Source organism: Ananas comosus, linkage group 21 (genome assembly GCF_001540865.1).
Source record: "Ananas comosus cultivar F153 linkage group 21, ASM154086v1, whole genome shotgun sequence".
Classification (NCBI taxonomy): domain Eukaryota; kingdom Viridiplantae; phylum Streptophyta; class Magnoliopsida; order Poales; family Bromeliaceae; genus Ananas; species Ananas comosus.
Window position 1 is genome coordinate 7,256,067 of NC_033641.1, and position 23,656 is coordinate 7,279,722.

A 23,656-nucleotide genomic window follows, 5' to 3' on the forward strand; every position below is an offset into this window, starting at 1 on the left:
TTGGCTGTTGAAGCGACGACAAAGAAAGAAGCGAGCTGGCGAACCGGTTCAAAGCTGAGAAAAGGATCCAGATTTTTAGAGATCTCAAAAACCGGTTCAAAGCTGCGACCTTCCGTAATCTCTTGGCTCAGAGAAAAGGATATGGAAGTTCTTCTTAGAAGCGGAGATGTCGTAGGATGCATGGCAAAAGATAGCGTATGACCATTATATAAGCATTGAGAGATATGGGAGAAGTCGGACAACCCTTCGGCCCTAATGGAAACGGCGTGAAGGGAAGCAGGATCGATGTCGTTTGTGGCCCAAATTTTCGTCCATAGAAGAGGAACGACGGTTTTCGAAGCGGCGACAAAGAAAGGAATAAACCGACGAACCGATCCCATGCGGCTTTGGAAGACGTAGCGATAATGAATTGAGAGCATTTTAGAGTCGAGAGGTAGATCATTCGACGGGAATGAAGTGGAGCCAATGGAAATGGTGGGGAGGGAAGCAAAATCGGTGTCGCACTTGGCCCTTTTTTCTGTTCATAGAAGAAAAACGATGGCTTCCAAATTGATGACAAAGGAAAAAATGAACCGGCGATCCGGTTCAGAAGAGCACATGTTTTTTCAAGATAAGGATCTAGTTCAGAAGAGTATTTTCTCTCTAAACCCTATAACCAATAGGTGGGTCCCACATGCCATAATATTTAAAGAGAATCGAAAAAATGAGAGGCAGGTCTCGCATGCTTGAAGATAAGGATCCGATTCAGAAAAAGATTTTTTTTCTAAACCCTAAAACAATACGTGGGTCCCACATGCCCTAACATTTAAAGAGGAATAAAAAACTGACATGTTGGTCCCACATGCCCCAAATTAAGCCAAACATGCCACAACTGTCAGGTAGATCCCACATGGCCCAAATTAAGCAAAACTTGCCATGTGGACTTAAAATTAGATTTGAAAAATTGCAAATGCAGCAAAAACAAAAGTGAGGATTAAAGAAAAGGAGGGAAAAAGAGAAGAAGCAAAACCAACAAAAAAAAGAGTAAAAACAACATGATGTGTAGGCTCAGAAAATCAATAAGTTATATCAGAAATCAACAGAGGGGATTTTCACATGTAAAACATCATTGAAACAAATTGTAAGGTTGATCAATGGTTGCAACAGTTGCATAAATGCCATCCAAGTTGCCATACCATGCAAAATCGTTGTTGATATTCAATCATTATTTTTTTCATTCGGTCATCATCGCCAACACCAAAAGGAAAATCAGTGAAACAGCAGCAGTAGAGCCAACAATATTTTTTTAAAAAATAAATTCAAAAAGAATGAAAAGAAACCAAACCTAAAGTAAATCATAACCATTATTTCGCTATATTTGCAAAGGCAGGAAAAAGAAGTAGAGAAGCAAAACCAACAAAAAAAGGAGTAAAACAACATAGATGATAGGCTCAAATAATCAATAAGTTATATCAGTAATCAACAAATTTGATTTCCACATGTGAAATGTCATCAAAACAAATTGTAAGGGTGATCTGTGGTTGCAACAGTTGCCTAAATGGCATCCAAGTTGCCATACCATACAAAAACTTTATCGATACGTAATTATTAGATTTTTTTCGTTTGGTCATCATTGCCAACACCAACAGCAAATTCAGTGAAATAGCAGCAGGAGAGCTAAAAGCATTTTTAAAAAAATTAAACACAGAAAGAATGAAAAGAACAAAACCTGTAGCAGTATATCACCATTCTTGAGGGAACCATTTTTCTGGGACCATTTGTCCGAAACCTGTAGCAACAGTGGGACCATTTTTCCATCTAGAGGCGAATCATTTGCCAGGAATGAAGCGGTACTAATTATAAATTTTTTTTTTCGTCCATAGAAGAGAATAGACGGTTTTCGAAGCGACGACAAAGAAAGGAACGAACCGGCAAACCGATCTGATGCGGCGTTGGAAGACGAAGCGATAATGAATCGAGACCATTTTAGAGTTGAGAGGGGAATCATTCGATGGGAATGAAGCGGCGCCAATGGAAACGGCAGGGAGGGAAGAACGATGGCTTCCGAAGCGACGAAGCGAACCGGCCCGAAGCGACGACAATGGAAAAGGCAAACCGACAACGATGGCTTCCGAAGCGACAAAGCGAACTAGCAGCGAACCGGCCCAAAGCGACGAAGCGAACCGGCAGCGAACCGGCCCAAAGCGACGAAGCGAACTGGCTCGAAGCGACATCAATGGAAAAAGCGAACCGGCGAACCGCTGGACCCATTTTTTCAAGATTGGGTTCAAAAGAGTGTTTGCACTCTAAACCCTAAAACCAATAGGTGGTCCCCACATGTCATATATAATATTTAAAGAGAAATGAAAAAATGACAGGTAGGTCCCACATGCTAAAATATTTTCTCTAAACCCTAAACAACAGGTGGGTCCACATGCCCTAAATTAAGCCAAACATACAACAACTGACAGGTAGGTCCCACATGCACAAATTAAGCAAAACTTGCCATGTGGATAAAATTACGGGGATTAATATAGGATATAGATATAGATGATATCGTATTATATTATAAGATAATGATATCATATTATATTAATCCTACTCATAATCAAAACATCTAATAAAATAATATTTGAATTCTAGTGTAATCGGTTCAGCGTATCTGGACTTGAATTCGGATTAGTCATGAATTTTTATTTATTTATTTATAAATTTTTAAATAAAAGGATATAAGTAAAAAGATTAAAATAAAAGATAAAAGTAAAAAAAAGACAAAAGAGAAAATTAGAGATAGATGTTACAACATGCGATTTTTTTTTTTAAATGAAAAAAAATTTGGCATTGGAGTATTTATTATTGTAAAATAAATTTGTATTTATCTTTTTATGTTTTACAGGTTACGTTTTATTTGAGTTTTTTATTTTGGTGTACTTGGATGGCAGTTAATTATTTTTTTATATTTCAAATTATTTTACAAACTTAGATTTAATAATTTATTTTAAGATAAATTTATTTTATATGGATTATGTAATCAATTTTAAATTAACGCAGCAATTACTTTACAGTAAAGAGAAAAGACATGTTTTGAAAAAGTTTAAAAGAAAACAATTTTCTCAATTTTAATATTTAAAATTTTCATTACTTTTAATTTTTTTAAATTTAAAATAAATTTATCACAATGTATCTTAGCTGTATTATCGTAATTTAAGGAATCTCTGCACTTTAAAATATTTTGCACCCTTTAATTTATTTTTTTATTTTAGTGAGCTCAAGAATTTGGATACTAAGAATCATAATATAATGGCAACAACTCGAACTACTAATTAGGTTTCTTTTATTTTTATAAATATCTCTTATAGTTTAAATTATTTAAATCTCTTACAATGATCTAACATATAATTTTAGACTTATCTATATAAAGTATATTTATTGTTAAAGTTGTTGCTTATGAAAAGCTAAGTTATCTTTTACCCCAAAAAAATATCTCAAGGAGAGATTATTGCAATCGAATGAGATTAGTACAAGCCTCGAGTATGTGTTATATTCTAACTAATACGCTCTGCATCTTTATAGACGATGCAATCTAACTCTAAAAGTCCTTTGTCATTTAGCACCCGTTTGGTTTTAAAGACTATCTAATACTTTTAGACAAAACATAGTTATCTATACCTCTATACCTATACATTATTTCTCCTAAAGTTTTGCCATGTGACGAATCCTCCTGCACCGTTGGCTTCTCTCTTCTCACTCCCATCTCCATCCAATGCTTCATCTTTCTAACCCCCACCTCTCAATTAATGTATTTATATAGTCCCATCTTCACCCAATGCTTCATCTTCCTAACCCCCACCTTTCAATTAATGTATTTATATGATCTCATTTCCACCCAATGCTTCATCTTCCTAACCCCCACCTCTCAATTAATGTGTTTTCATGGTTTTATCTCCATCCAATACTTCATCTTCCTGACTTCCACCTTTCTATTGCTTTTACAAGAACAAATGAGTAAAATAAAGTTTCTTCATACTTTTCTTTTCATATTGTTTTTTTTTTTTTCCTTTTTTTCTTGGCGCACAAAAAGGGCTCATGTTTCGTAACTTTTTTAAATTTTTTTTAAAATTGTGTGTGGATTGAAATTAGGGTTTCGAGGATCGCGATGGGCACGGCAAGGGAAAACGATGATAAATTTAGAGTCAGTAAGGAGGAAGAAGCAGTGGATGTGGAAAAAATATACGGGATTGACATGGTTATGGCTAAGGAGGAGATCGACACTAGTGGCGAAGGCAATGTAAATATTGGAATTTGCCTTTTCGATGTCGATAGTACGATGAAGGTGTGTATGGGTAAAATTTTTTTTATTGCTTCTTTCATTATTGTTATGTGTGATTTATTTATCGAAATTATAAATTTTGCTATATCTATACCTATATCTATTTTATATATTATATTTATGTTATTGAAGTCTCATGTCAAATCAAAAAATTTATAGTTTTTATTCTATTTATATTTTATCTTTTATAGTATCATTCCGCCGCAATGCGCGGGTGATTTCACTAGTAATGAATGACTACAATATGATTTCTCAATATTTTGCTGATGTGGCACAACCACATTGCTTTAGGAGTCTTTTTTTTCTCACTTAGGCAGGCCCTCCTACCCTTTCTCTCTCGAATATTCTTCTTCCCCCTGTCTTTCTCCCTCTCTCTCAAGCCTTAACTTCCACCTCTCCACCTTCCCCTCCTAATCCCTCTCTCTCTCTTTCGAATCTTCTTCCATGTCCCCTGTCTTCCCCCCTCTCTTTCTCAAGCCTTAACTTCCACCTCTCCACCTTCCCCTCCTAATCCCTCTCTCTCTCTTTCGAATCTTCTTCCATGTCCCCTGTCTTCCCCCCTCTCTTTCTCAAGCCTTAACTTCCACCCCTCCACCTACCCTTTACAACAAAGGTATTAATTGCACAAACTCACAATAAAGGTAAATTTATATAGCACTATTCTACCAATCCTTAAAAATGTATATTTGTAACCAATACATGTTCCACATTAAAACAAGCAAAATTTAAAATATCACAGTACTGTTCTATTATACCTTAATAATGTATATTTGTAATGAATACATATTTTCTATCCTAAACCGAACAAAATTTAATAAAATGCGTGATGTATAAGTGTGTGACTGTGGAAGCAACTTCTAAACTTTAAACCCTAACCTTAACCTTAACCCTAAACTCTAAATTTATATAAATGCAATAAAAAATAATATATACCAATAGTTTCTAAAATTGAGTGAATCTGCTACTCGGTGATGAAGTCAGTAGTGCGGCAAAGGCGAATGTAAATATTGAATCCTAAACCCTAAAAATAGAAATTTTATATTAAATAAAAAAAAATAAAAGAACAAGATTATATAAATTAAAAGAATTTCCTTTTTGGGTTATGGCCGAGAGGTTAAAAATCGCCCCCAATTTCGACGCCCACGAGCAAATGAACGAGTGACAAATTCTGCGATAGATAGAGGAGCAGTTTGTAGTGTCATACAAACAACGAGAAGCAAGCTCCTACCAATGTAGAGAATGAGAGAGAGGGAGAACTCTGAGACGGTTGGAGTAGAATTTTCTATAGAGTACGAAAATGTGTGGAACGAAACAATCACAGCGTGAGAGGCGAACTTCTACCCGATGGAGAGAGGCGAGAGCGTGAGACAGAGGCGAGAGTAAAAGACAGAGAGCTCAGAGCTCACAGAGCATGAAATAGAAAGCTTCGGAGGGAATGCGTTGAATATGGGAAAAGATGGTGAGACTATACCAATTCTTAATAAATATTTAATTTAATCTCAACCATTAATTCTCAAGTTGTATGTTGTATGGGAAGCCTATTCCATTTTATATATCTGTGGCATAGTGCGGCTCGCTAGTAGTGTACATAATAATAAGCACACAAGCCGTGGAGCCGACTTCGTTCGCCAAAAGCTCTCCTTCCTGCTGCTGTCGAAACTAGAAAGAGAAGCTAGCCCGTCTCCGCTCCCCGCCTCTCCCCCTCGCCGCCGCCGATGGCGTCGGCGGAGCCGAGGAAGAAGCCTGCCCCCGGGCGCGGCGGCGTAGTCTCCCTCCCCCCGGGGTTCTCCGAGGAGGAGGCGCGCGTCCGCGCCATCGCGGAGATCGTCTCCGCCATGGCGGAGCGCTCGCGGCGCGGCGAGGACGTCGACCTGAACGCGCTCAAGTCCGCGGCGTGCCGCAAGTACGGCCTCGCCCGCGCCCCCAAGCTGGTGGAGATGATCGCCGCCGTCCCCGAGGCCGACCGCGCCGCCCTCCTCCCCCGCCTCCGCGCCAAGCCCGTCCGCACCGCCTCCGGCATCGCCGTCGTCGCCGTCATGTCGAAGCCCCACCGCTGCCCCCACATCGCCACTACCGGCAACATCTGCGTCTACTGCCCCGGCGGCCCCGACTCCGACTTCGAGTACAGCACCCAGTCCTACACCGGCTATGAGCCCACCAGCATGCGAGCCATCCGAGCCAGGTCTCTCTCTCTCTCTCCATCCCTAACCCCTCAATTTTGAATTCTCTTATATGCATGCGAAAAGGCTTCTTTTTTCTGTTATATGTAGAATACCGAATTCTGGATCGAAATAATTTGCATGCTGTACATACACAATACCAGCAATATTAGGTCATATTCAAGATTACCACAACCACAGCAAGCAAGATGAAACTGCTGTTAGTAATCATAAGATTGTTCGCACTTACAATGATATACACTCGCATCCTATCTCAAAGTACGGCCTCGCCCTATGAATTGCCCTCTTTCATCATTGATCGAATAACGCCATGTGGCGAAGCCCTGATTTCGTACTGGGAGTACAGTTAATCAAAGATTTCTTGGTATATTTGAAACCATAATTGGTGCCAAATAACCACACTAACAATTTTTTTTTTCCTGTTTCCTATAACATAGCCAACTCTTTCCGTAAGAAGGCATTTTTGGCTTATTCAAATGAAAAACATAGAGCACCGGCAGGTATTTAAAGAAAGATGGTGTTAAAAATACATTTGTGGCTCTTGCTAGCTTACTTTCTTTTGATTGGAGATAGAAAACAAAAGGAAGGCAGGTAGTATAGACAATAGAAGGAATACGTGACAGAACTAACAACCATAGATTTGCTCCAACTACTCCCTGCTGCATAGTATGCGGTGCCGACAAATTTCTTCGTACTTCCCATGATTGATCTCTCGACTCCTTATACTTGCGGATTGCAATTATGAACCATCTACCCTACTCGTAAGGGCATTTGAATTTTGAATGGGATTCCCATCATGGTTAAAGGTTATGTTGGGTCAACATCTGTCTGTGTTTCTTTTGCTCTTGTAGCGGCTGATGTGCTTAATTTTTATCAGTGTAGTGCTGTAGTGTATAACTGACGTGGTGTGTTGGGTGTAGGCAATAGTTTCTTATGCAGTGAAGTTAAATGCTGCAATTATAGAAGTTGTGCCTTCTAACTTGATAAATCATTTTTTTCTAAAGGCATGTTTAACATTGTAGAGACAACCAATGCAACTTACCGATTTTTTGTTTTTTGAGCTCCAACCTTATAAAATTGAATGTTGGTGGATGGTTTTTTGTGATGTTAAATAAACCTCCTAACTACAAGTACGGTAATAATGATTTGAATCTATGATTCTTTTGTTTCTTTCTTTTACTAATATGAAATGTTACCACTGTACTGGTTTAATCCTGTATATGGTTTAGTCAGAAAGTCAATCTTGTGAATATAACTTAGGAGTGAGACTATTTATCTGATATAAATCTATTATGTTATTTGCAAAGTAGTTGTTGCTCCTTAATGTTTAAATAAGGCTAAGGGTGTAATGTGGGCACTGGGCTGTGCCATGCTGCTATGACCCACATTTACCTGTGCCGTGCCAACATGATTCGCAGTCAACCATGCTGAAATAGATCTGAGACCGATTTGGCATTGCACAGGACTAAAACTATGCCTTGTTGTGTCGGGCCGGCTTTCCTAAATCAGCAGCGTAGCGTGGCCACTTGGTTTGGACGTACCGGAGTATTTTTTTTTTCTGTTTTTTATATAATTTTATAAAAATTTAAATAAAAAATGGACCAAAATGAATCCCAATACCCTATCTTTTCTAGCTATTGGGGGGATATTTTGTCTTAGAAAACAAAAAAAATATTTCTATTGAATCCTTTGGGACTTGTTTCTATCCCTTCCAAAGTCTTAAGGAGAGTAAGTTTTGAACCAAGGTCGAAGGGCCCAGGACCAAGTTGCCAAGGCAAGAAAGCTCAATGGCTAGTTCTACAATCTACATTCTCGAATAAGACCATGCTAGGGCCACTACCACGCTTAACCAAACTAGCATTTCTTTGCGGCTTTGACCTGCTCTCTTATTCTGATGCTAAGATTGAAAATCCCTAAGAACAATAATGAAACAAATCAGACAATAATAACAACTCCAACCTTTGTTGCACTCCTCCATTATTTATTCGCAAATAATCTGCTATAGTGCTATAATAAAGAAAACAATAATAGTTTGATTTATAGTGACCAATAATTATGACCTATCACTTGAAAGAAAGACTCTTCATTCATATTTCTTAACCAACATCCAATCAAGCATCACCAACTAATTGGGGAGTTTGATGGCACTATCGAGAAGCAGAAGCTCAAACTATAAAGAGTGGAGGAGGAGAGATGATACTTCTGGTGATTATATAATCGATTTTATTGTGTGATTCCTCACACATCTTTGTGTGTTGGTGTTGTGTGCGCTCGTATAAGAGAGAGAGAGATTCAATTAAGCACAAAAGAGTTAGAGAGTTCCTTTGTAATATCAAGCATTCAAGTAAGCAATAAAGAGTCGGAGGGTTCATTTGTAATATCAAGAGAAGGAAGTTGGAGCAAGAATAAGGGAGATGACACTTCATTATGCGATTCCTTTTGATATGTGTGTGGGCGCTAGAGAGAGGGGGGAGAGAGAGATATGAACGATGGAGGATCTTATATTTGGTACTAGTGGGCTTGTCAGGATCAAAGAATGGGCACTTATAGTTCATTAAGGTAGCGTTTGGTTCGGGTATAAGCAAGAACTAGCTATTGCAGGGATAGGTACAAGTATGGGGATAAGCAAAATAGCGCTTGGATGAAAATTGGGTTGTTCCCGGGGATAAGAAAAATAGCGTTTGGATAGATAATATGGAATAAGAAAAATAGTGGGTAGTTATATATAGAAAATGGAGGTGTTGGTGGGGATAATTATACCAGCTTATTTTAGGTACCTAAGAATTACTATTCTCGGATAAAAAATTTGCGTTTGGGTATAAAAGGGGGATAAGGGGTTATCCCTCCCCTTATCCCCAATCCAAACACTCTAAATGTATTTTGCACAAAAGTTTCCATATGATTGACATCAATTCTAATGTGATTGTGAGATTCAATTTAAGAAAGAGTATTCTAAGAAGTGTATGAATAGAGGGGTAGATGCTGCAAAAAACTTGATAGGCCCAGAATTTTTATTCCCTCATTTATAGACATATATGGAAGTCTGTGTAAGAACATATACGTAATTTTAGTTCTTTGATCATGTCTATTTCTAATTGCAAATTGTAAGTTGATGTCATTACTTTCTAAGAAAGAAGAAAAAGGATTCTTACCTTAATCTTGAAATATGAGATTTTCATATTGTTATATTTGGTTTAGATTTGTAGTTATCTAAATTGAAGTTAAATCCTAATCTAATTGGGATAAGATAATTTAGATTAGTTTGGGTTTTATGGATTATAAGTAAGAGGCTAATCCTAATTGAATAAGAATTAGACTTGTATTTAGGAGTTGAATTAGACTCTAATTTGCAGATTTGTATTATATATACATGTTGCGGCCAAGCTAATGAAGCCGAGGACTGAAATTAAAGAAGACATGCTCTAATTAATAAGGTTGCTGTTGGTGTTTGCTTGAGGGGACTCATGTAATTGCACCTAGCCAATTCAAGAGGTAGAGCCGAGCCATATTGTATGGGCGCACGGTATGAAGGTCCCGTATGCGGTAGTGTGCATCGAATTATTTATTTTGATTTTGGGGCTCTTTGAGAGATCTTCTTGTACTCCGCCTTTCGACATTAATAAAGTCTTTGCTCCGTCTTTGCCCATGGACGTAGGCCGGTGGTCGAACCATGTTAATCTTGGTGTGCTCTTTCCTTTTTCTTTTCTCTTCCTACATTAAGTATTTTTCTATATCTACTTTTCACCGTTCCGATTTTAACAAACTGGTATAGAGCCGGATTGTTCGTTTGGGTATTTAAGATGTTGACGAAATTTGAGATCGAGAAATTTAATCGCTCCAGCAGTTTTGCTTTACGGCAAGTTGTCGTTTTGATGCAACACAGGTTGCAAAAGGCGTAGTTGGAGAATGAGAAGATTGGCACTTCAGAGAACCCTGCAGATTTGCTCATTAAGTTTTTTGGTGATCAAGTTCAAGTACTTTGTAAACTTGATTCACATGTGCAACAGCACTTCAGGAGTTTTTTTTTTGGGTGTTCAAGACGTCGACCAAATTTGAGATCGAGTAGTTTGATCACTCCAACAGTTTCGCTCTACGGCAAGTTGCTGTTCTGATGCAGCAGAGGTTGCAACAGGCGTAGTTGGAGAATGAGAAGATTGACACTTCAAAGAATCCCGCGGATTTTCTCATTTAAGTTTTTTAGGTGATCAAGTTCAAGTATTCCGTTAACTTGTTCGCATGTGCAATAGCACTTTAGGAGTTTTTGGGATTTTGGTGGAGAAGATAGAGAATTCAATCTGAGGTGAAGATTGTTAGATATGCCTCGAATTCTAGAACCGCAAGATTTTCTAACCCTATTCTATTTTGATTATCACATTAAGTTAAGATTATACCTAATATTATTGTCAAATAATTTACCAACTATTCATTTGGAAAACATTTCAGTACTAATGTAGTCGTAGAAAGAGTACCATGTTTTGCCTGAGATATTCTTAATCTTAGTAGGTTTGTATTCCTAGTTGTATTAGAATTTAGCCACTATTATAATTATACCCTTTATTCTATTAATTTGGTGCGGCAGATGAAAGGGAGAACTGGTGTATTTTTGGGATTAGGGTTTTGCGAGAGGCATATTTTGTACACTACTTTGATTATAATGAAGTTCTCCTCTCCGTCTTCACCCATGGATGTAGGCCGGTGGCCGAATCACGTAAATATTGTGTGCTTTATTTTTCTTCTCTTTTTCTCGGATCTCTTTTGGTATTTTCGCTTCCGACGAATTAGATCTTTTCCGCCTTTGTTCTAACACAAATTCTAGTTTAATCTTATGACTTTGGGCTGTTTGATTGCTGCGGTTCCACTTGTGAGAATTGGCGAAAGTAATTTTACACTACAAGTAATGTTATCTACCCAACCACTTCTTTTTTTAAAAAAGAAAAACACGCATATGTTTCTCTATATTGGGGGTAGTTTTCCTGTTATAGGATGACAAAATTTGGAACTGCGGTTTTCAACTACCTGCAACTAAACACAACATCAATATGTTGGATCATTCTTATCTACACATTACAAGCAACAAGCAAGATGGGTGTAATTGCATATACTGCCAGGTCAAATGCATGTATCTTTAGTTATACTGTATTACAAGTTTACAACTCCATTTAATTGAATGACTCCTATAACTATATTACAAGTTTACAACTCCATTTAATTGAATGACTCCTTAGATTATTTACATACCATTTGATTTTGTGAGGATATTCATGCGTTGAATTCCCTTTTTCCATTGCAAATTTGCAAATTTCTCAAGCTATTTTTGGGCTATTATTGAACTGATCTTAAATAGTCTTATGTCTGCAGGTACAATCCGTATGTCCAAGCTAGAAGCAGAATAGATCAGCTTAAAAGGCTAGGCCATAGTGTGGATAAGGTTTTCTTTGAATTGAATTGCATATTTACATCATAACATGCGAAAGTATTTGCTTGTATCTTATGTTTGATTGTCTGCAATATGCAGGTTGAGTTCATTTTGATGGGAGGAACTTTCATGTCATTGCCTGCAGACTATCGTGATTATTTTATCAGAAATCTCCATGATGCTCTATCTGGGCATACTTCTGCTAATGTTGAGGAGGCTGTTTCTTATTCAGAGCATAGTGCCATCAAATGTATTGGCATGACAATTGAGACGTAAGAAACCAGTAATTTGCTGTGCTTGCATATGTGCTTAAATGATATACTATTTTATTGCTTTCATATTCTCCAAATAAACAACCGTACTCTCATCTTTTTATTTAATGATATTCATGCTGCACCATTGGTATTGTTTATTAAGTCATAAGTTATTGAGAACCATCTGATGATATTGCTTTATTGATTGAGCACAGAAGACCTGATTACTGTCTGGGCCCACATTTGCGTCAAATGCTGTCTTACGGTTGTACCCGACTGGAAATAGGAGTTCAAAGCACTTACGAAGATGTTGCTCGTGATACAAATAGAGGTCATACAGTAGCTGCTGTTGCTGATTGCTTTTGTTTAGCAAAAGATGCGGGTTTTAAGGTGCGCATTACTGCTCTATGCCTTTTAAATGTTTTAGATACGGCACAAGCATATAACATGGATTGATGTCATTAGGTATTGAATATCACGATATCCTAGTTAGTTCAAAAGCTGTTTTGGATGTGTAGATGGATGGTGATGAGTCTTCAGTGACATTGTGTTTTAATGAATTAGACTAGTCTTGATCTATAGAAATAAAAAATATGAATATTTTGACAGATCTCTTTGTTGGACTGTTGTGGTGATGTGGTCTATAATCTATCTTCATTAAACATAGAAATTGTGACAGTGACTATGTGTGCATTCATCTACAGTTGTACCAACAGCAAGTTGACGTATTCGACTTTTTTTTTAAAAAAAGAAAGTCGGTATGCCAATTTGCTGTGGAAAGAAAGAACAAACAAGTGTATAATGTTACCAAGCCTTTCAGCGGGAAATATGTCCTTGGGGTGGCTTGGTTTAGTTTGAGCAATTTTATATTGCTGTCTTTTCCTTGTTTAGTTAATATTTTCTACTGTAGAAATATCTCAAAGTTATTGCTGGGAAGGGCATTCTTCTTGTTCAATTTCGGAACTGCATATTTAGAGAATGTGCAGATTCTATTGGCTGACAGCCGTGTGTGCTGAGTCGTCACGATATAATCCATCGTCCTTTGTACTGACCCTCTCTCTCTTTCTGACGTTTTCTCCAATATATGCAATAAGTTTCTGTTTATTTTGGAAATACATTTGTTTCCTTTTTGGTTTGCTTCATCATTATGTATTTTGGGTTTTATATGTATCCAAACTCTGATATTCTGGAGGATCCAAGTGCTGAGGCATGAGGGCGTGCCGGGCACTTGCCTTATGGGGCACTTGCCTTATGGTGCTGTGCCAATTTACGTCATTGAAACAATACCTGTGCACCGACGCATTTTGGAATAAAGATTTTTTTTTTTCTTTGGCTGTAGTATAATCTAGTTGTATTTAGAATATTTTTTTTATTTTATTGCTTTAATTTCTTGCTAATTTTATCAAAAAAGGCTTTTGAGTTGTGTCATCGGCACGGAAGTCGTATTTTACCAATACCTTTGTCAGCACAATACATCATGGTGGGCACGACCCATGTCGATGGGCACTTATATCCGTGGTTCTATATTTCATTCACTGCTAGAAACTAATTATACTTATGTCCTTGTATATCCGTGCATAATTTGCATTGTGCTGATTATCTCTTGTAGAAGTTAACCCTAATCTGCTAGGATTGAAAACCCTAATCTAATACGAATTAAAACCTGATCATAACACTCTTTCTTACAGAAGTCAAGTTAGTGTTTTGAACAAAGTCTTGTTGTTAAAATTGATTAGCTGCTTTTGCATGTAGTTGGTAGGAAACTACACTCCTGACCTGCTTGGATGTAAAAACAAGTTATCTGTTTGATGAGGATGTTTGTTGTGATTTATCATATTTGAAAAAGGATTTTTTTTTTTACCTGCTGCATATGCTATGCGGACCTGTTTTATACTTGCAATCGACAAAATTTTAGATGTCCCTTTTAAGTAAACAAAAGAATCATGCTGAATGACATGTTCACGCATGGCTTTCTAAGTAGGAGGGCTATAATTTGGTTACTTGGGCATCGCACGAAGCTTTATATCAAACTCTTAAAAGAAGAAAGTATAATGAGAGGTGGAAGACAAAATGAAATGGATTTCACTTGACTGTTCTGAACCTGACAACTATCATGCCAAATAAAGGAAAAACATATAAGCATAATGATGCACACAATTGTTTTTGTGGTATGTATCGAACTTGTGTCTTCTGTGGTTACTGGATCATATAGTAAATGAATGTTTTACAACCTTTATTTTATTCTCTGTCTGCACAAAAAAATTTATGGGCCTGTCTAGTTGGATTTGACTATAGTTGTTTGGGTAGAGCTGCTGTTCAAGAAGTCCTGAACACTTGGGCCTTGTTCGGTCCCTCTTCCTCCCAACCCCCCCCCCCCCCCCCCCNGATTAAATGTGCCAACCTGTTGACTTCTCTATCCTTGTTATTGTTGGTTAGCTTGCAATGTGCTTTGGCTGGATGCAGACGAGCATCTTCTTTCTACAAAAAAAAAAAAAAAAAAAAGGTAGTGAAAAAACTGCTACTTAGTTTTGTTTAGTTTTAGTTTTTGTTTCTAGATTACAAATTTGCAGAACTTCCGTCGTGGCACCATCTGAAGGCCTATTCAATTGCTCAGAATTCGAGTTTGAGTAAGTATAAAATGTTACTGAAAGTGATCCTAGTTTTTGAATCATCCTAATAGCTTCTGGCTGAAGCTGAGAAGAAGAAAATTCTGGTTGGAGCTTTCGCTTTTGGATCTCAGAAGCTCACTTCAACTTTCTGCTCTAGCCAAACTTTGCACTCTTTGTTGACCAAGGGCCTAACTTTACGAAGAGTAATGTGACACCATAGGTTTAGTCCCACATTCGATAGAAAATCCATGCAGCCTGGGTATATAAGGGTGGATATTCCTATAAGTTATAATCGGGCTTAAGCATTTTGGGTCAATGGTTTGGGTCCAAAGAGTTATTGGACTAGTTGGTCAGGTCGTTACAGTTCGGTATCAGAGTAGGTCAGGCAGCCGAAAGTGTGAGACGAGGTCTCACATGGCTTGGTGATCTTGTGTGTGGTTGTGTGATTGAGCCTGATCAGGACATCAGGGCTTTAAAGGTAGGGAGTTTGTGACACCCCAGATTTAATCTCACATTGGATAAAAAACTCATATAGCATAAGTATATAAGGGTGGGAATCCTTAGAAAAAATAACCGGGTCTAAGCATTTTGGGCAGTGGTTAGGGCCCAACGAGTTATTAGTGTTGGTGTGTTGGGTCGTTACAAGTAAATATTTTAACAATTGTCCTATTCCGATGGGCTTGCCATCTGTGATGCATACTACAGTTCTTTTACTTGTTAGTGTTGATGTCTATGATTATTATTTTTTAATCTTTTCATTTCTGTGAATGTTATATCCCTAAAACTCATGTCATATTTTCCGTGAAAACTACTAATTTACTGGGGATTATGCATAGTTCAATTCTTTTACTTGTTAACGTTGTTCCGTTTTACCTCATGTGTAATGCTGTATAACCTGCTAAGGATACATCAACTGCTATGATATTCAGTAACGCTTATTTTTTTCTCCGGAGAATTTTCATCATACATTGTTATGTACAAGTTTATGATCTTTGTTTACAGCAACATCTAGAAATTCCTGTTTGTTAACTTACCTTACTTGTTTTCCAGGTTGTTGCGCACATGATGCCAGATCTGCCGAATGTTGGATTTGAAAGAGATATGGAAAGTTTTCGAGAATTTTTTGAGAGCCCAGCTTTTCGGGCCGATGGGCTTAAGATTTATCCGACCCTTGTAATTCGTGGAACTGGTCTGTATGAGCTATGGAAAACTGGCAGGTAATGGGTTTCTGTTGCATTCAGCGTCTATTAAAGGATATGTATATGTACCATGTAAATCCTCGTATGGAGGTTGCTATGTGTATTCTAATGGATTTGTGCGATCATCAGTGGAAACTGTTGCTTCTTTGACTTACATATTGAGAAAGAGTACATTCTGTCCAGAAGTGAACAATTAATTTTGAACTAGAAGACAGAAAAAATAATTGAGAAATATTCAATTTTTATCCATTACTGTTAATTATGATTGATTTCGGTAAACAAGCAACTTGAATTGATAAGTTCTTTCTTGTGTTGTCAGGCTTATTCCACATTTCATAGACCTAGAGTCACTATTGGACTTAATGTTCCTAGCAGTTCTGTTACTTCTGTGTTACAGGTACAGAAATTACCCACCGGAACTCCTGGTAGATATTGTCGCAAGAATTCTATCATTGGTGCCACCATGGACGCGTGTGTACAGAGTCCAGAGGGATATCCCTATGCCCCTCGTCACTTCTGGAGTTGAGAAAGGCAATCTGCGAGAGCTTGCTTTGGCTCGCATGGAGGATTTGGGGTTAAAGTGCCGAGATGTTAGAACACGCGAAGCTGGAATTCAGGTCCTTCGATGTTTCCTAATTACTAGTCTATTCACGGAATGGTTATATCATTTTTTATCTTTTTCCCTGACACTTGTTTTCAGGACATCCACCACAAAATTAAGCCTGAAGAAGTTGAGCTCGTGCGGCGTGAGTATGCTGCAAATGAGGGTTGGGAGACCTTTCTCTCTTATGAAGATACTCGCCAGGTAGTTAATGAAAGCTAATCTCTATCAAATTCTTTTTGGTGGCAGTGCAAATCAACTTACTGTTTTTCTTATGATTTGTGACACTTCAGTAAAATTTTCCTTTGTTTTCCTTCTGCCTATTTGATTTTGAAGTTGAGCGTTACTTTTTTGTTTCTGTCAGATCAATTAGCTTTTGCTGTAGATTTGTCATTATAATCTGATACATGGCTCTGCTCGTCCGTGTTTCAATGGTTTAGTGCAATTTATTTCTCTTCTGTGCATTTTCTTCTTTTTCAGGATATTCTTGTTGGTCTGTTACGCTTACGTAAATGTGGCCGCAATGTAACATGCCCTGAGCTTGTTGGGAGGTGCTCTATTGTTCGTGAACTTCATGTTTATGGAACCGCTGTACCAGTGCACGGACGTGAGGCTGACAAGCTGCAGCACCAGGTAATTTGTTTTTTTATTTTCTGCTGTCCACACTTCTCTTGTTCCCACATTTGCTTAGTATAGTGAAATATGAAAGAGACATTCAGCTTTCTAGCTTGTACGGTATAAATCTACTTGTGTAAGTATTACATAATTGGCATCGATATAGATGCTGAAGAAATATGCACTGTAAATAATACCCCAAGGTGGTATGTATCTTATAAAAGCTGTTACAATCATGAGTCGCAAGATGACTACTCCGAGACGCTAAACAAATTCACTAAGACTGCTATAACTCGTAGTCATATGATATGGACCTCAAAAGCCTCCTTGCCTCCATTCACATTGTATGGCTTCATGCCTTGTTGCCGCATATTGGGGAATGGCTTAATACAGTATCCTGTGTAGCTTTAATTGTTTTCACATGGGATAGTCAAAAGTAGCATGATAAGTTGTTGACGAGTGGGTTAAAGAAATAAAAAAAATCCCACTCTTCGAGGATCTGATGCATCACCTTACCGGTGGAATCGGCTATTCAAAATAATAGGATAATTAAGCTTTCATGATTACTAATCACAACTGTGAAACCGCATGCAACACAATTCAAAAGAGCCCTAGGTGTAATTCAAGCATGTCCTTTTCTTGGTTCTTTCTTGTTTGAAATGGCTATTATTCAGAGATTGTCCAATTTGAAGTTTGTTGTTAGACGCCGTTTTTGTTGGTATTTGCAAATTATAGGTTTAGTTTAGAGAAATCTAAAGGTCATTTATCCTGAACTTCATTATTTAAAAACTTTTTCTCCCGTCACATACAGGGTTACGGAACACTATTGATGGAAGAAGCAGAGCGCATTGCTCGTAGGGAGCATCGGTCCACGAAACTGGCTGTAATATCTGGTGTTGGAACTCGTCACTACTACCGCAAACTTGGTTATGAACTCGAAGGACCCTACATGGTGAAATGTTTAGTATAACTTTTGTTTTGCGTCGTTACTTTTGTATTCTGTAAAGATTTTGTAAGATTTTTATGGAAAGGTCAATGTATAATTAGTGCGCGAGGTCATTACGAACAGAAATAGTTTGCTCATCTTTGAATTTGTTTAATTGTGGCAGAGGTGTTCTCTAGTTTAAATCCAGAGTTAGCTCTGTTGAGTTTTTTTTTTTAACTCGAGAGGTATAAATGCACATTTTCACATAACCGCCCCATACTGTGTGGGCTTTGTAGAGTTTGGGGTGTTTGGATTTAGGGATGTCAATTGGTATGGATATTCCAAATTTTATTCAAGCCCGAATTCGAATGTACTGGATTTTTCTGATACTAAATGGATATATTTTCGGATATAGCAGTCAAAAACGAAAATGCGGCGGATTTATATTCAGGTATGGATTTTGATCGTACTACACTACCTGAATTTTAAAAATATAGATTTAATGTAATATATTTTGAAATATTGTAAAAAGAAATAATTATTTCAGGTTTGGGTTCTGGATTTTGGGTTCGGTCGGATTTGGATATGGATTTTTAAAATTCGTAGGATTTGGATTTGGGTTGGGGTTTTAGGTTTGATAGTCGAGTTCAAGTTTTAAAAATCCGACCCGATTTCGATTCGCTGACATTCCTATTTCGATTGGTGAAGTTGTAATACGGAGCTAACTTATGTTCTTTGTAGGCCCATCTTTACTTAAATTTCACTTTTATTTTTTGTTTGGAATGATGCAAGTGCTTTCAAAATTAAATTTAAACACTTTCATTGTTTGATTTCATGAAAGTTTAATTCTTAAAAAAAAGTGTTTAAAGTTCTCTTTTGTTAAATTGACACTTAATGATAAATTTTAATTTAATAAGTAAGCAAAATATAACCGCACAATAAATTCGAAAGAATTAGTACAAAATATTTTCTTTTTAACAAATAGCACTTAAAATTTAGAAAAAAAAAAATACAAGTGTAAAAAAGAAAATGCAAAAAATATAATAATAACACAAATTCTCAAAAATCAACATGAAATACTATAATTAAATAATTACAAAATAAGGTTTAATTTATATCGATCAATCATTATCAATATCAATATCATCAATCAATCATCTATCAATATGAGCTTATGAATCCGAAACCCTAACAAAGCCCTCCCCGTATTCGATGGGGGTCTTGCGACTTTTCGCTCCTCTTCGCCTTCGCTGCGATGGTCTCCCTTCCCTCTCGGGAACGCAGCGCCTTCTCTCTCAGGAACGCCATCCTCCGTTGAGAACGCAGCCATCTTTCCGTACGACGCGACGTCCCCCCCCTTTGCTCTCCCTTCGTCCTCTACGTCTTCGCTGCGCAGCCGCGGTTCCGTACGGTATGGCGCCCTCTCTTCTGCTCTCGCCCACGTATGCTGTCCCGTCCGGCTTTCTGTACAAGCGGGAGGGCGGCGTTGTGCCGTCGGCGGTGTGGGCCAGGTCTTTTCCTCCATCGCACATGCTTAGATGCATGGTCCGGCGTGGGTTCTCCTTGTGGTTTGGGGCACTTCTCCTCCCATACCCCTCCCCTACATGGTAGGTCACCTACCTCTCCCTTCCCCGTAACCCCCTCCATACCCCCCTCCCATGCTGCTACCCCGTACTCCCCTCTATACCCCTCTCCCATGCTTCCAGTACCCTCAAATTTTTTTTTCCGCATGCCTCCCTCACTCTCTCACCCTCACATAACCGCAACTCCTCCATTCTTCTCCTTCTCCCAGCCCCTCCCTCCTAGCCCTATTTGTTGGCTACCTTTGATCGGGGCAGCCCTCTCCGTGATCGGGGCTTCGGTGGGGCCCACAACGTCCGAACGGGCGGCGTGAGCGGGCGGCACGAGCGCGGGCGCGGGCGCGAGTTCACGCAGCCCGGGTTTTTTTTTTTTTTTTTGTAAACTTATAATTTGGCCCCCAGGGCCATCTCCGGCTCCCTCTTCTCCATCCTTTGCCCCGCACGCCCACGCGGGCGCGAGCCAGCGCGGATGCGAGCTCGCGCACTATGGAAAAAACTGGCTAGATCTAACTCTTTATTTGCAAATTACTAAAAGCATATATATTGCTTCATTGTCTCTTCATTTGCAATTTGAATCTTTTTCTAAGTCTTCAGTATAGGATACATTCTACACTAGATCTCAGCTAGGAGGGGGCACATATGATGAGGGGGTGGATGCTGAACATTGGAGCCCCTTACATCGATCTTAAAAAATTTAGCTACTTCACTAAATGTGCTAAAAGCTGCTAAGCATTTTAAGCTATTTCAGGTGATTCTCTTTTTTCTTTTTCTTTATTATACTTTTCATTCTATGTTTTGAAGTGATTCATAGTCTTCTCTCTTGAAGTTGCCATTTATGATCTTTTATTCATTAAGAAAATTTATCTATGATGGTTCTAGTATTTACATTTTATTATTGGGAACATGTGAGGAAAAGCAAATAGTAACACAGGATGCAGATTTATAGGGCAAGAACAACAGAGCAAAAATGTTCAAAAATAGGGCAAACGGGTTCTCCACCCGTACACGCAAGCTGCTGCCTCGAGCCTTGTCCCTGTCTATGAGGTACACGACTCTCCTGTTTGTCCGTTGGTACGCGACTCTCCTGTTTGTCCACTGGTTTTTGCGCCGGTTGACACGCTGGAGGCTGGGAGTCAACTTGACCTGAACCACCCGATTATTCCGATTCAGCAGACTCAGCCACAACTCAGGGTGGGGGATGCAGTTGTGGTCGAGCCTTCTCCAAGCTCGGCACACAGAGGGGCAGTTCTCGATTTCTCTGGCCCAGCGGGCCTAGGGCCCAGGGAACCCACTTTCCCTGTGCTGGATCATTCAGCGAGCCAAGGGCCCGCGGAGCCTATTCCTACGGCTTTGGACCCGCGCCCATGTCTTCAGTCCAACCCAATCGGTCTGCCTCGCCTCGCTGCAGGGAAGTTGCTGTGCTACCGTCGAAGCTTGCACCTCGCAACAAAGAACAAAGGCAAGAGGAAAACAGCGGTGCTGAGGGCACAGGAAATCTTGTGCAAAAAATTCAAGTTGGCTAAATTTGCTTCCAAGCCCGCCCGTCTATCCAGTTCCTCCTCCTCGGTAGCCTCCTTCTCGGCGGACCATCTCTACCAGCCTCCTTCTCGACAGGTCTCTGCTAGGTGGCTTCCTTCTGCTTCGGATGTTAGAGCTGGGTGCGACAAGCCTCCTGCTAGACAAGCGTCTGCTAGGTTGCATCCTTCTACTTCGGATGTTGCAGCTGGGTGCGACGTGCGGCAGGTCTCTGCTAGTTTGCTTCCCCCTGCTTCGGTTGCTGCAGCTGGGTGCGACGAGGACTCCGCGAGAACCAGGGATCACGCGTTCCCCCTTACACCTGAGGAGATACAAAGGGTTAAGGCCTCCTGTGGGATTGTGGACCAAGGCGTGGGATCTTCCTGTCCGAGGGAGGGAGCTCGAGCTAGGGGAGCGAATGCAACTTCTGTGTAGCTCTTTTGGTGGAATCTCGGGGGTGTCTTTTTTCTTTTTTTATGGCTCGGAATAGAATTTTTCGTTTTCTGTCTCGGAATGTCAGGGGCCTTAATGACCCAACCAAATGCACCATTGTCAAGTCTGTTATTCGGAACTGTAAGTGTAGTGTGGTCTGTGTCCAAGAAACGAAGCTTTCGTCAATCTCCCTTGACAAGTTTCGCTCCGTCTGTGGTTTTCACATCCTCGACTTTAGAACCCTGGATGCAGTGGGGACTAGAGGAGGTCTTTTATCTGCCTGGAATCCAGCTCTCTTTGATTGCGTTAATGACTGGGCTGGGCTCTATTCGCTAAATGTGGTGCTACGTAGAAAAGTAGATAGGAAGTTGTTCATGGTCTCTAATATTTATGGTCCGACCGACACCACTCTTAAAGCTGGGTTTTTCCAGGAGCTTCGGACTATCCATGAGCTTTCTGTAGGTGTGTGGACAGCTCTGGGAGACTTCAATGTCCTCCTCTCTGTGGTTGACAAAAATGGATCGCCCTCGAGTGCTGGTGAAATTCTAATTTTCAGGGAAGTCGTGAACGAGATCGGGTGGATCGACCTCCCCATTTTGAACAAAGCTTTCACCTGGACTAATGGCAGGGGGATCCCTACACTTGAGCGTCTGGATCGCGTCTTCGTTTCAAGTGACTGGTTTCTCTTCTTCCCCCGCTCCACCCTCAGAGCTCTCCCTCGACCGCGGTCTGACCATTCGCCCCTGCTCCTCTCTGCTTACACTTTCATTCCTTCTCCCAACCTTTTCAGATTCGAGACCTTCTGGTTGCGCTACCCGACTATTGTTGATGTGGTCTCCAATTCTTGGAGCTCTCCTGTGGCTGAGACAGATCCCGTTACTCGTTTCTCTTCCAAAATTAAGGGAATCCAGTCGGCTCTTCAGTCCTGGAGTGCCGGTCTCTCCTCTGCAATTAGAGACCAAGCCAATCTTTGTCTTTGGTGGATCGAGTGGTTGGACCGAGCGGAAGAGGTCAGGGTTTTATCTGCTTTGGAACGCAACCTTAGGCCGAAGCTCAAGGCGAGGTATGAAGAGTTATGCCTACAAGATGAGATTAAGTGGAAGCAAAGATCCAGAATGCAATGGTTAAGAGCTGGGGATGCAAACACCAAGTTTTTCCATATGAAAGCTAGCGGCCGCAGGAATAGAAATTATATTGCTCGCCTGTCGGATGGCATTTCCACCCTTTCCTCCCCCGAACCTATTGCTAACCATTTGTTCTCATTCTTCTCCAATCAGTTGGGTGTTGAACGGGCCTTTACTGATTCAATCAATCTTCTTATGATCTACAACGATGATCGCTTCGACCACTCTAGCCTTCACTCGCTTTTTACCTTGGACGAGGTGGAGAGGACGGTTTTCTCATGCGCTCCGGAAAAGGCTCCTGGGCCGGACGGCCTACCTATGATCTTCTACCAACGTTTTTGGAACCTTATCAAAGTGGATATTTTGGAGGTTTTCAACTGCTTTCACAATGGTGCAGCCAATTTGTAGGATATCAACACCAGCTGGGTTTGCCTTCTACCGAAGAGAAATGAGGCCTCCTCGGCTACCGATTATCGTCCAATCAGTCTTGTGCATAGCTTGTCCAAACTCATTTCGAAGGTACTAGCGACCCGACTCCAAGCTTTTATGGATTGACTCATCAACCCTTTCCAGGCAGCTTTTATCAAGAGTCGCCTCATCCTGGACAACTTCAACAGCGCTCATATTCTGATCCATCATCTACATTCCTCTAAGGAACGGGCGGCAGTGTTGAAGATTGATTTTGAGCGGGCTTTCGACCACATCAACTGGCAATTCCTCTTCGCACTCCTCAAAGCGAGGGGCTTTGGTAACCGATGGATCGGTCAGATCCAAGCATTGCTGCAATCGTCGAATTCGGCAGTCCTTCTCAACGGCGTCCCGGGGAAGGCTTTCCCCTGCAAACGCGGGCTCCGTCAGGGGGATCCTCTTTCTCCTCTCCTCTTTATTCTTTGTGTT

General features: G+C 39.8%; 1 protein-coding gene across 1 annotated transcript; it reads left to right on the top strand.

Annotated features, from left to right (window-relative positions):
- Positions 5,886 to 18,484, top strand: LOC109726665 (elongator complex protein 3). Its single transcript, XM_020256415.1, has 9 exons — positions 5,886 to 6,491; positions 11,848 to 11,917; positions 12,005 to 12,177; positions 12,375 to 12,549; positions 15,819 to 15,985; positions 16,365 to 16,584; positions 16,668 to 16,772; positions 17,049 to 17,201; positions 17,995 to 18,484. Exons 1-9 carry the CDS (start codon positions 6,025 to 6,027, stop codon positions 18,151 to 18,153), a joined length of 1,689 nt encoding a protein of 562 aa, XP_020112004.1. The 5' UTR covers positions 5,886 to 6,024; the 3' UTR covers positions 18,154 to 18,484.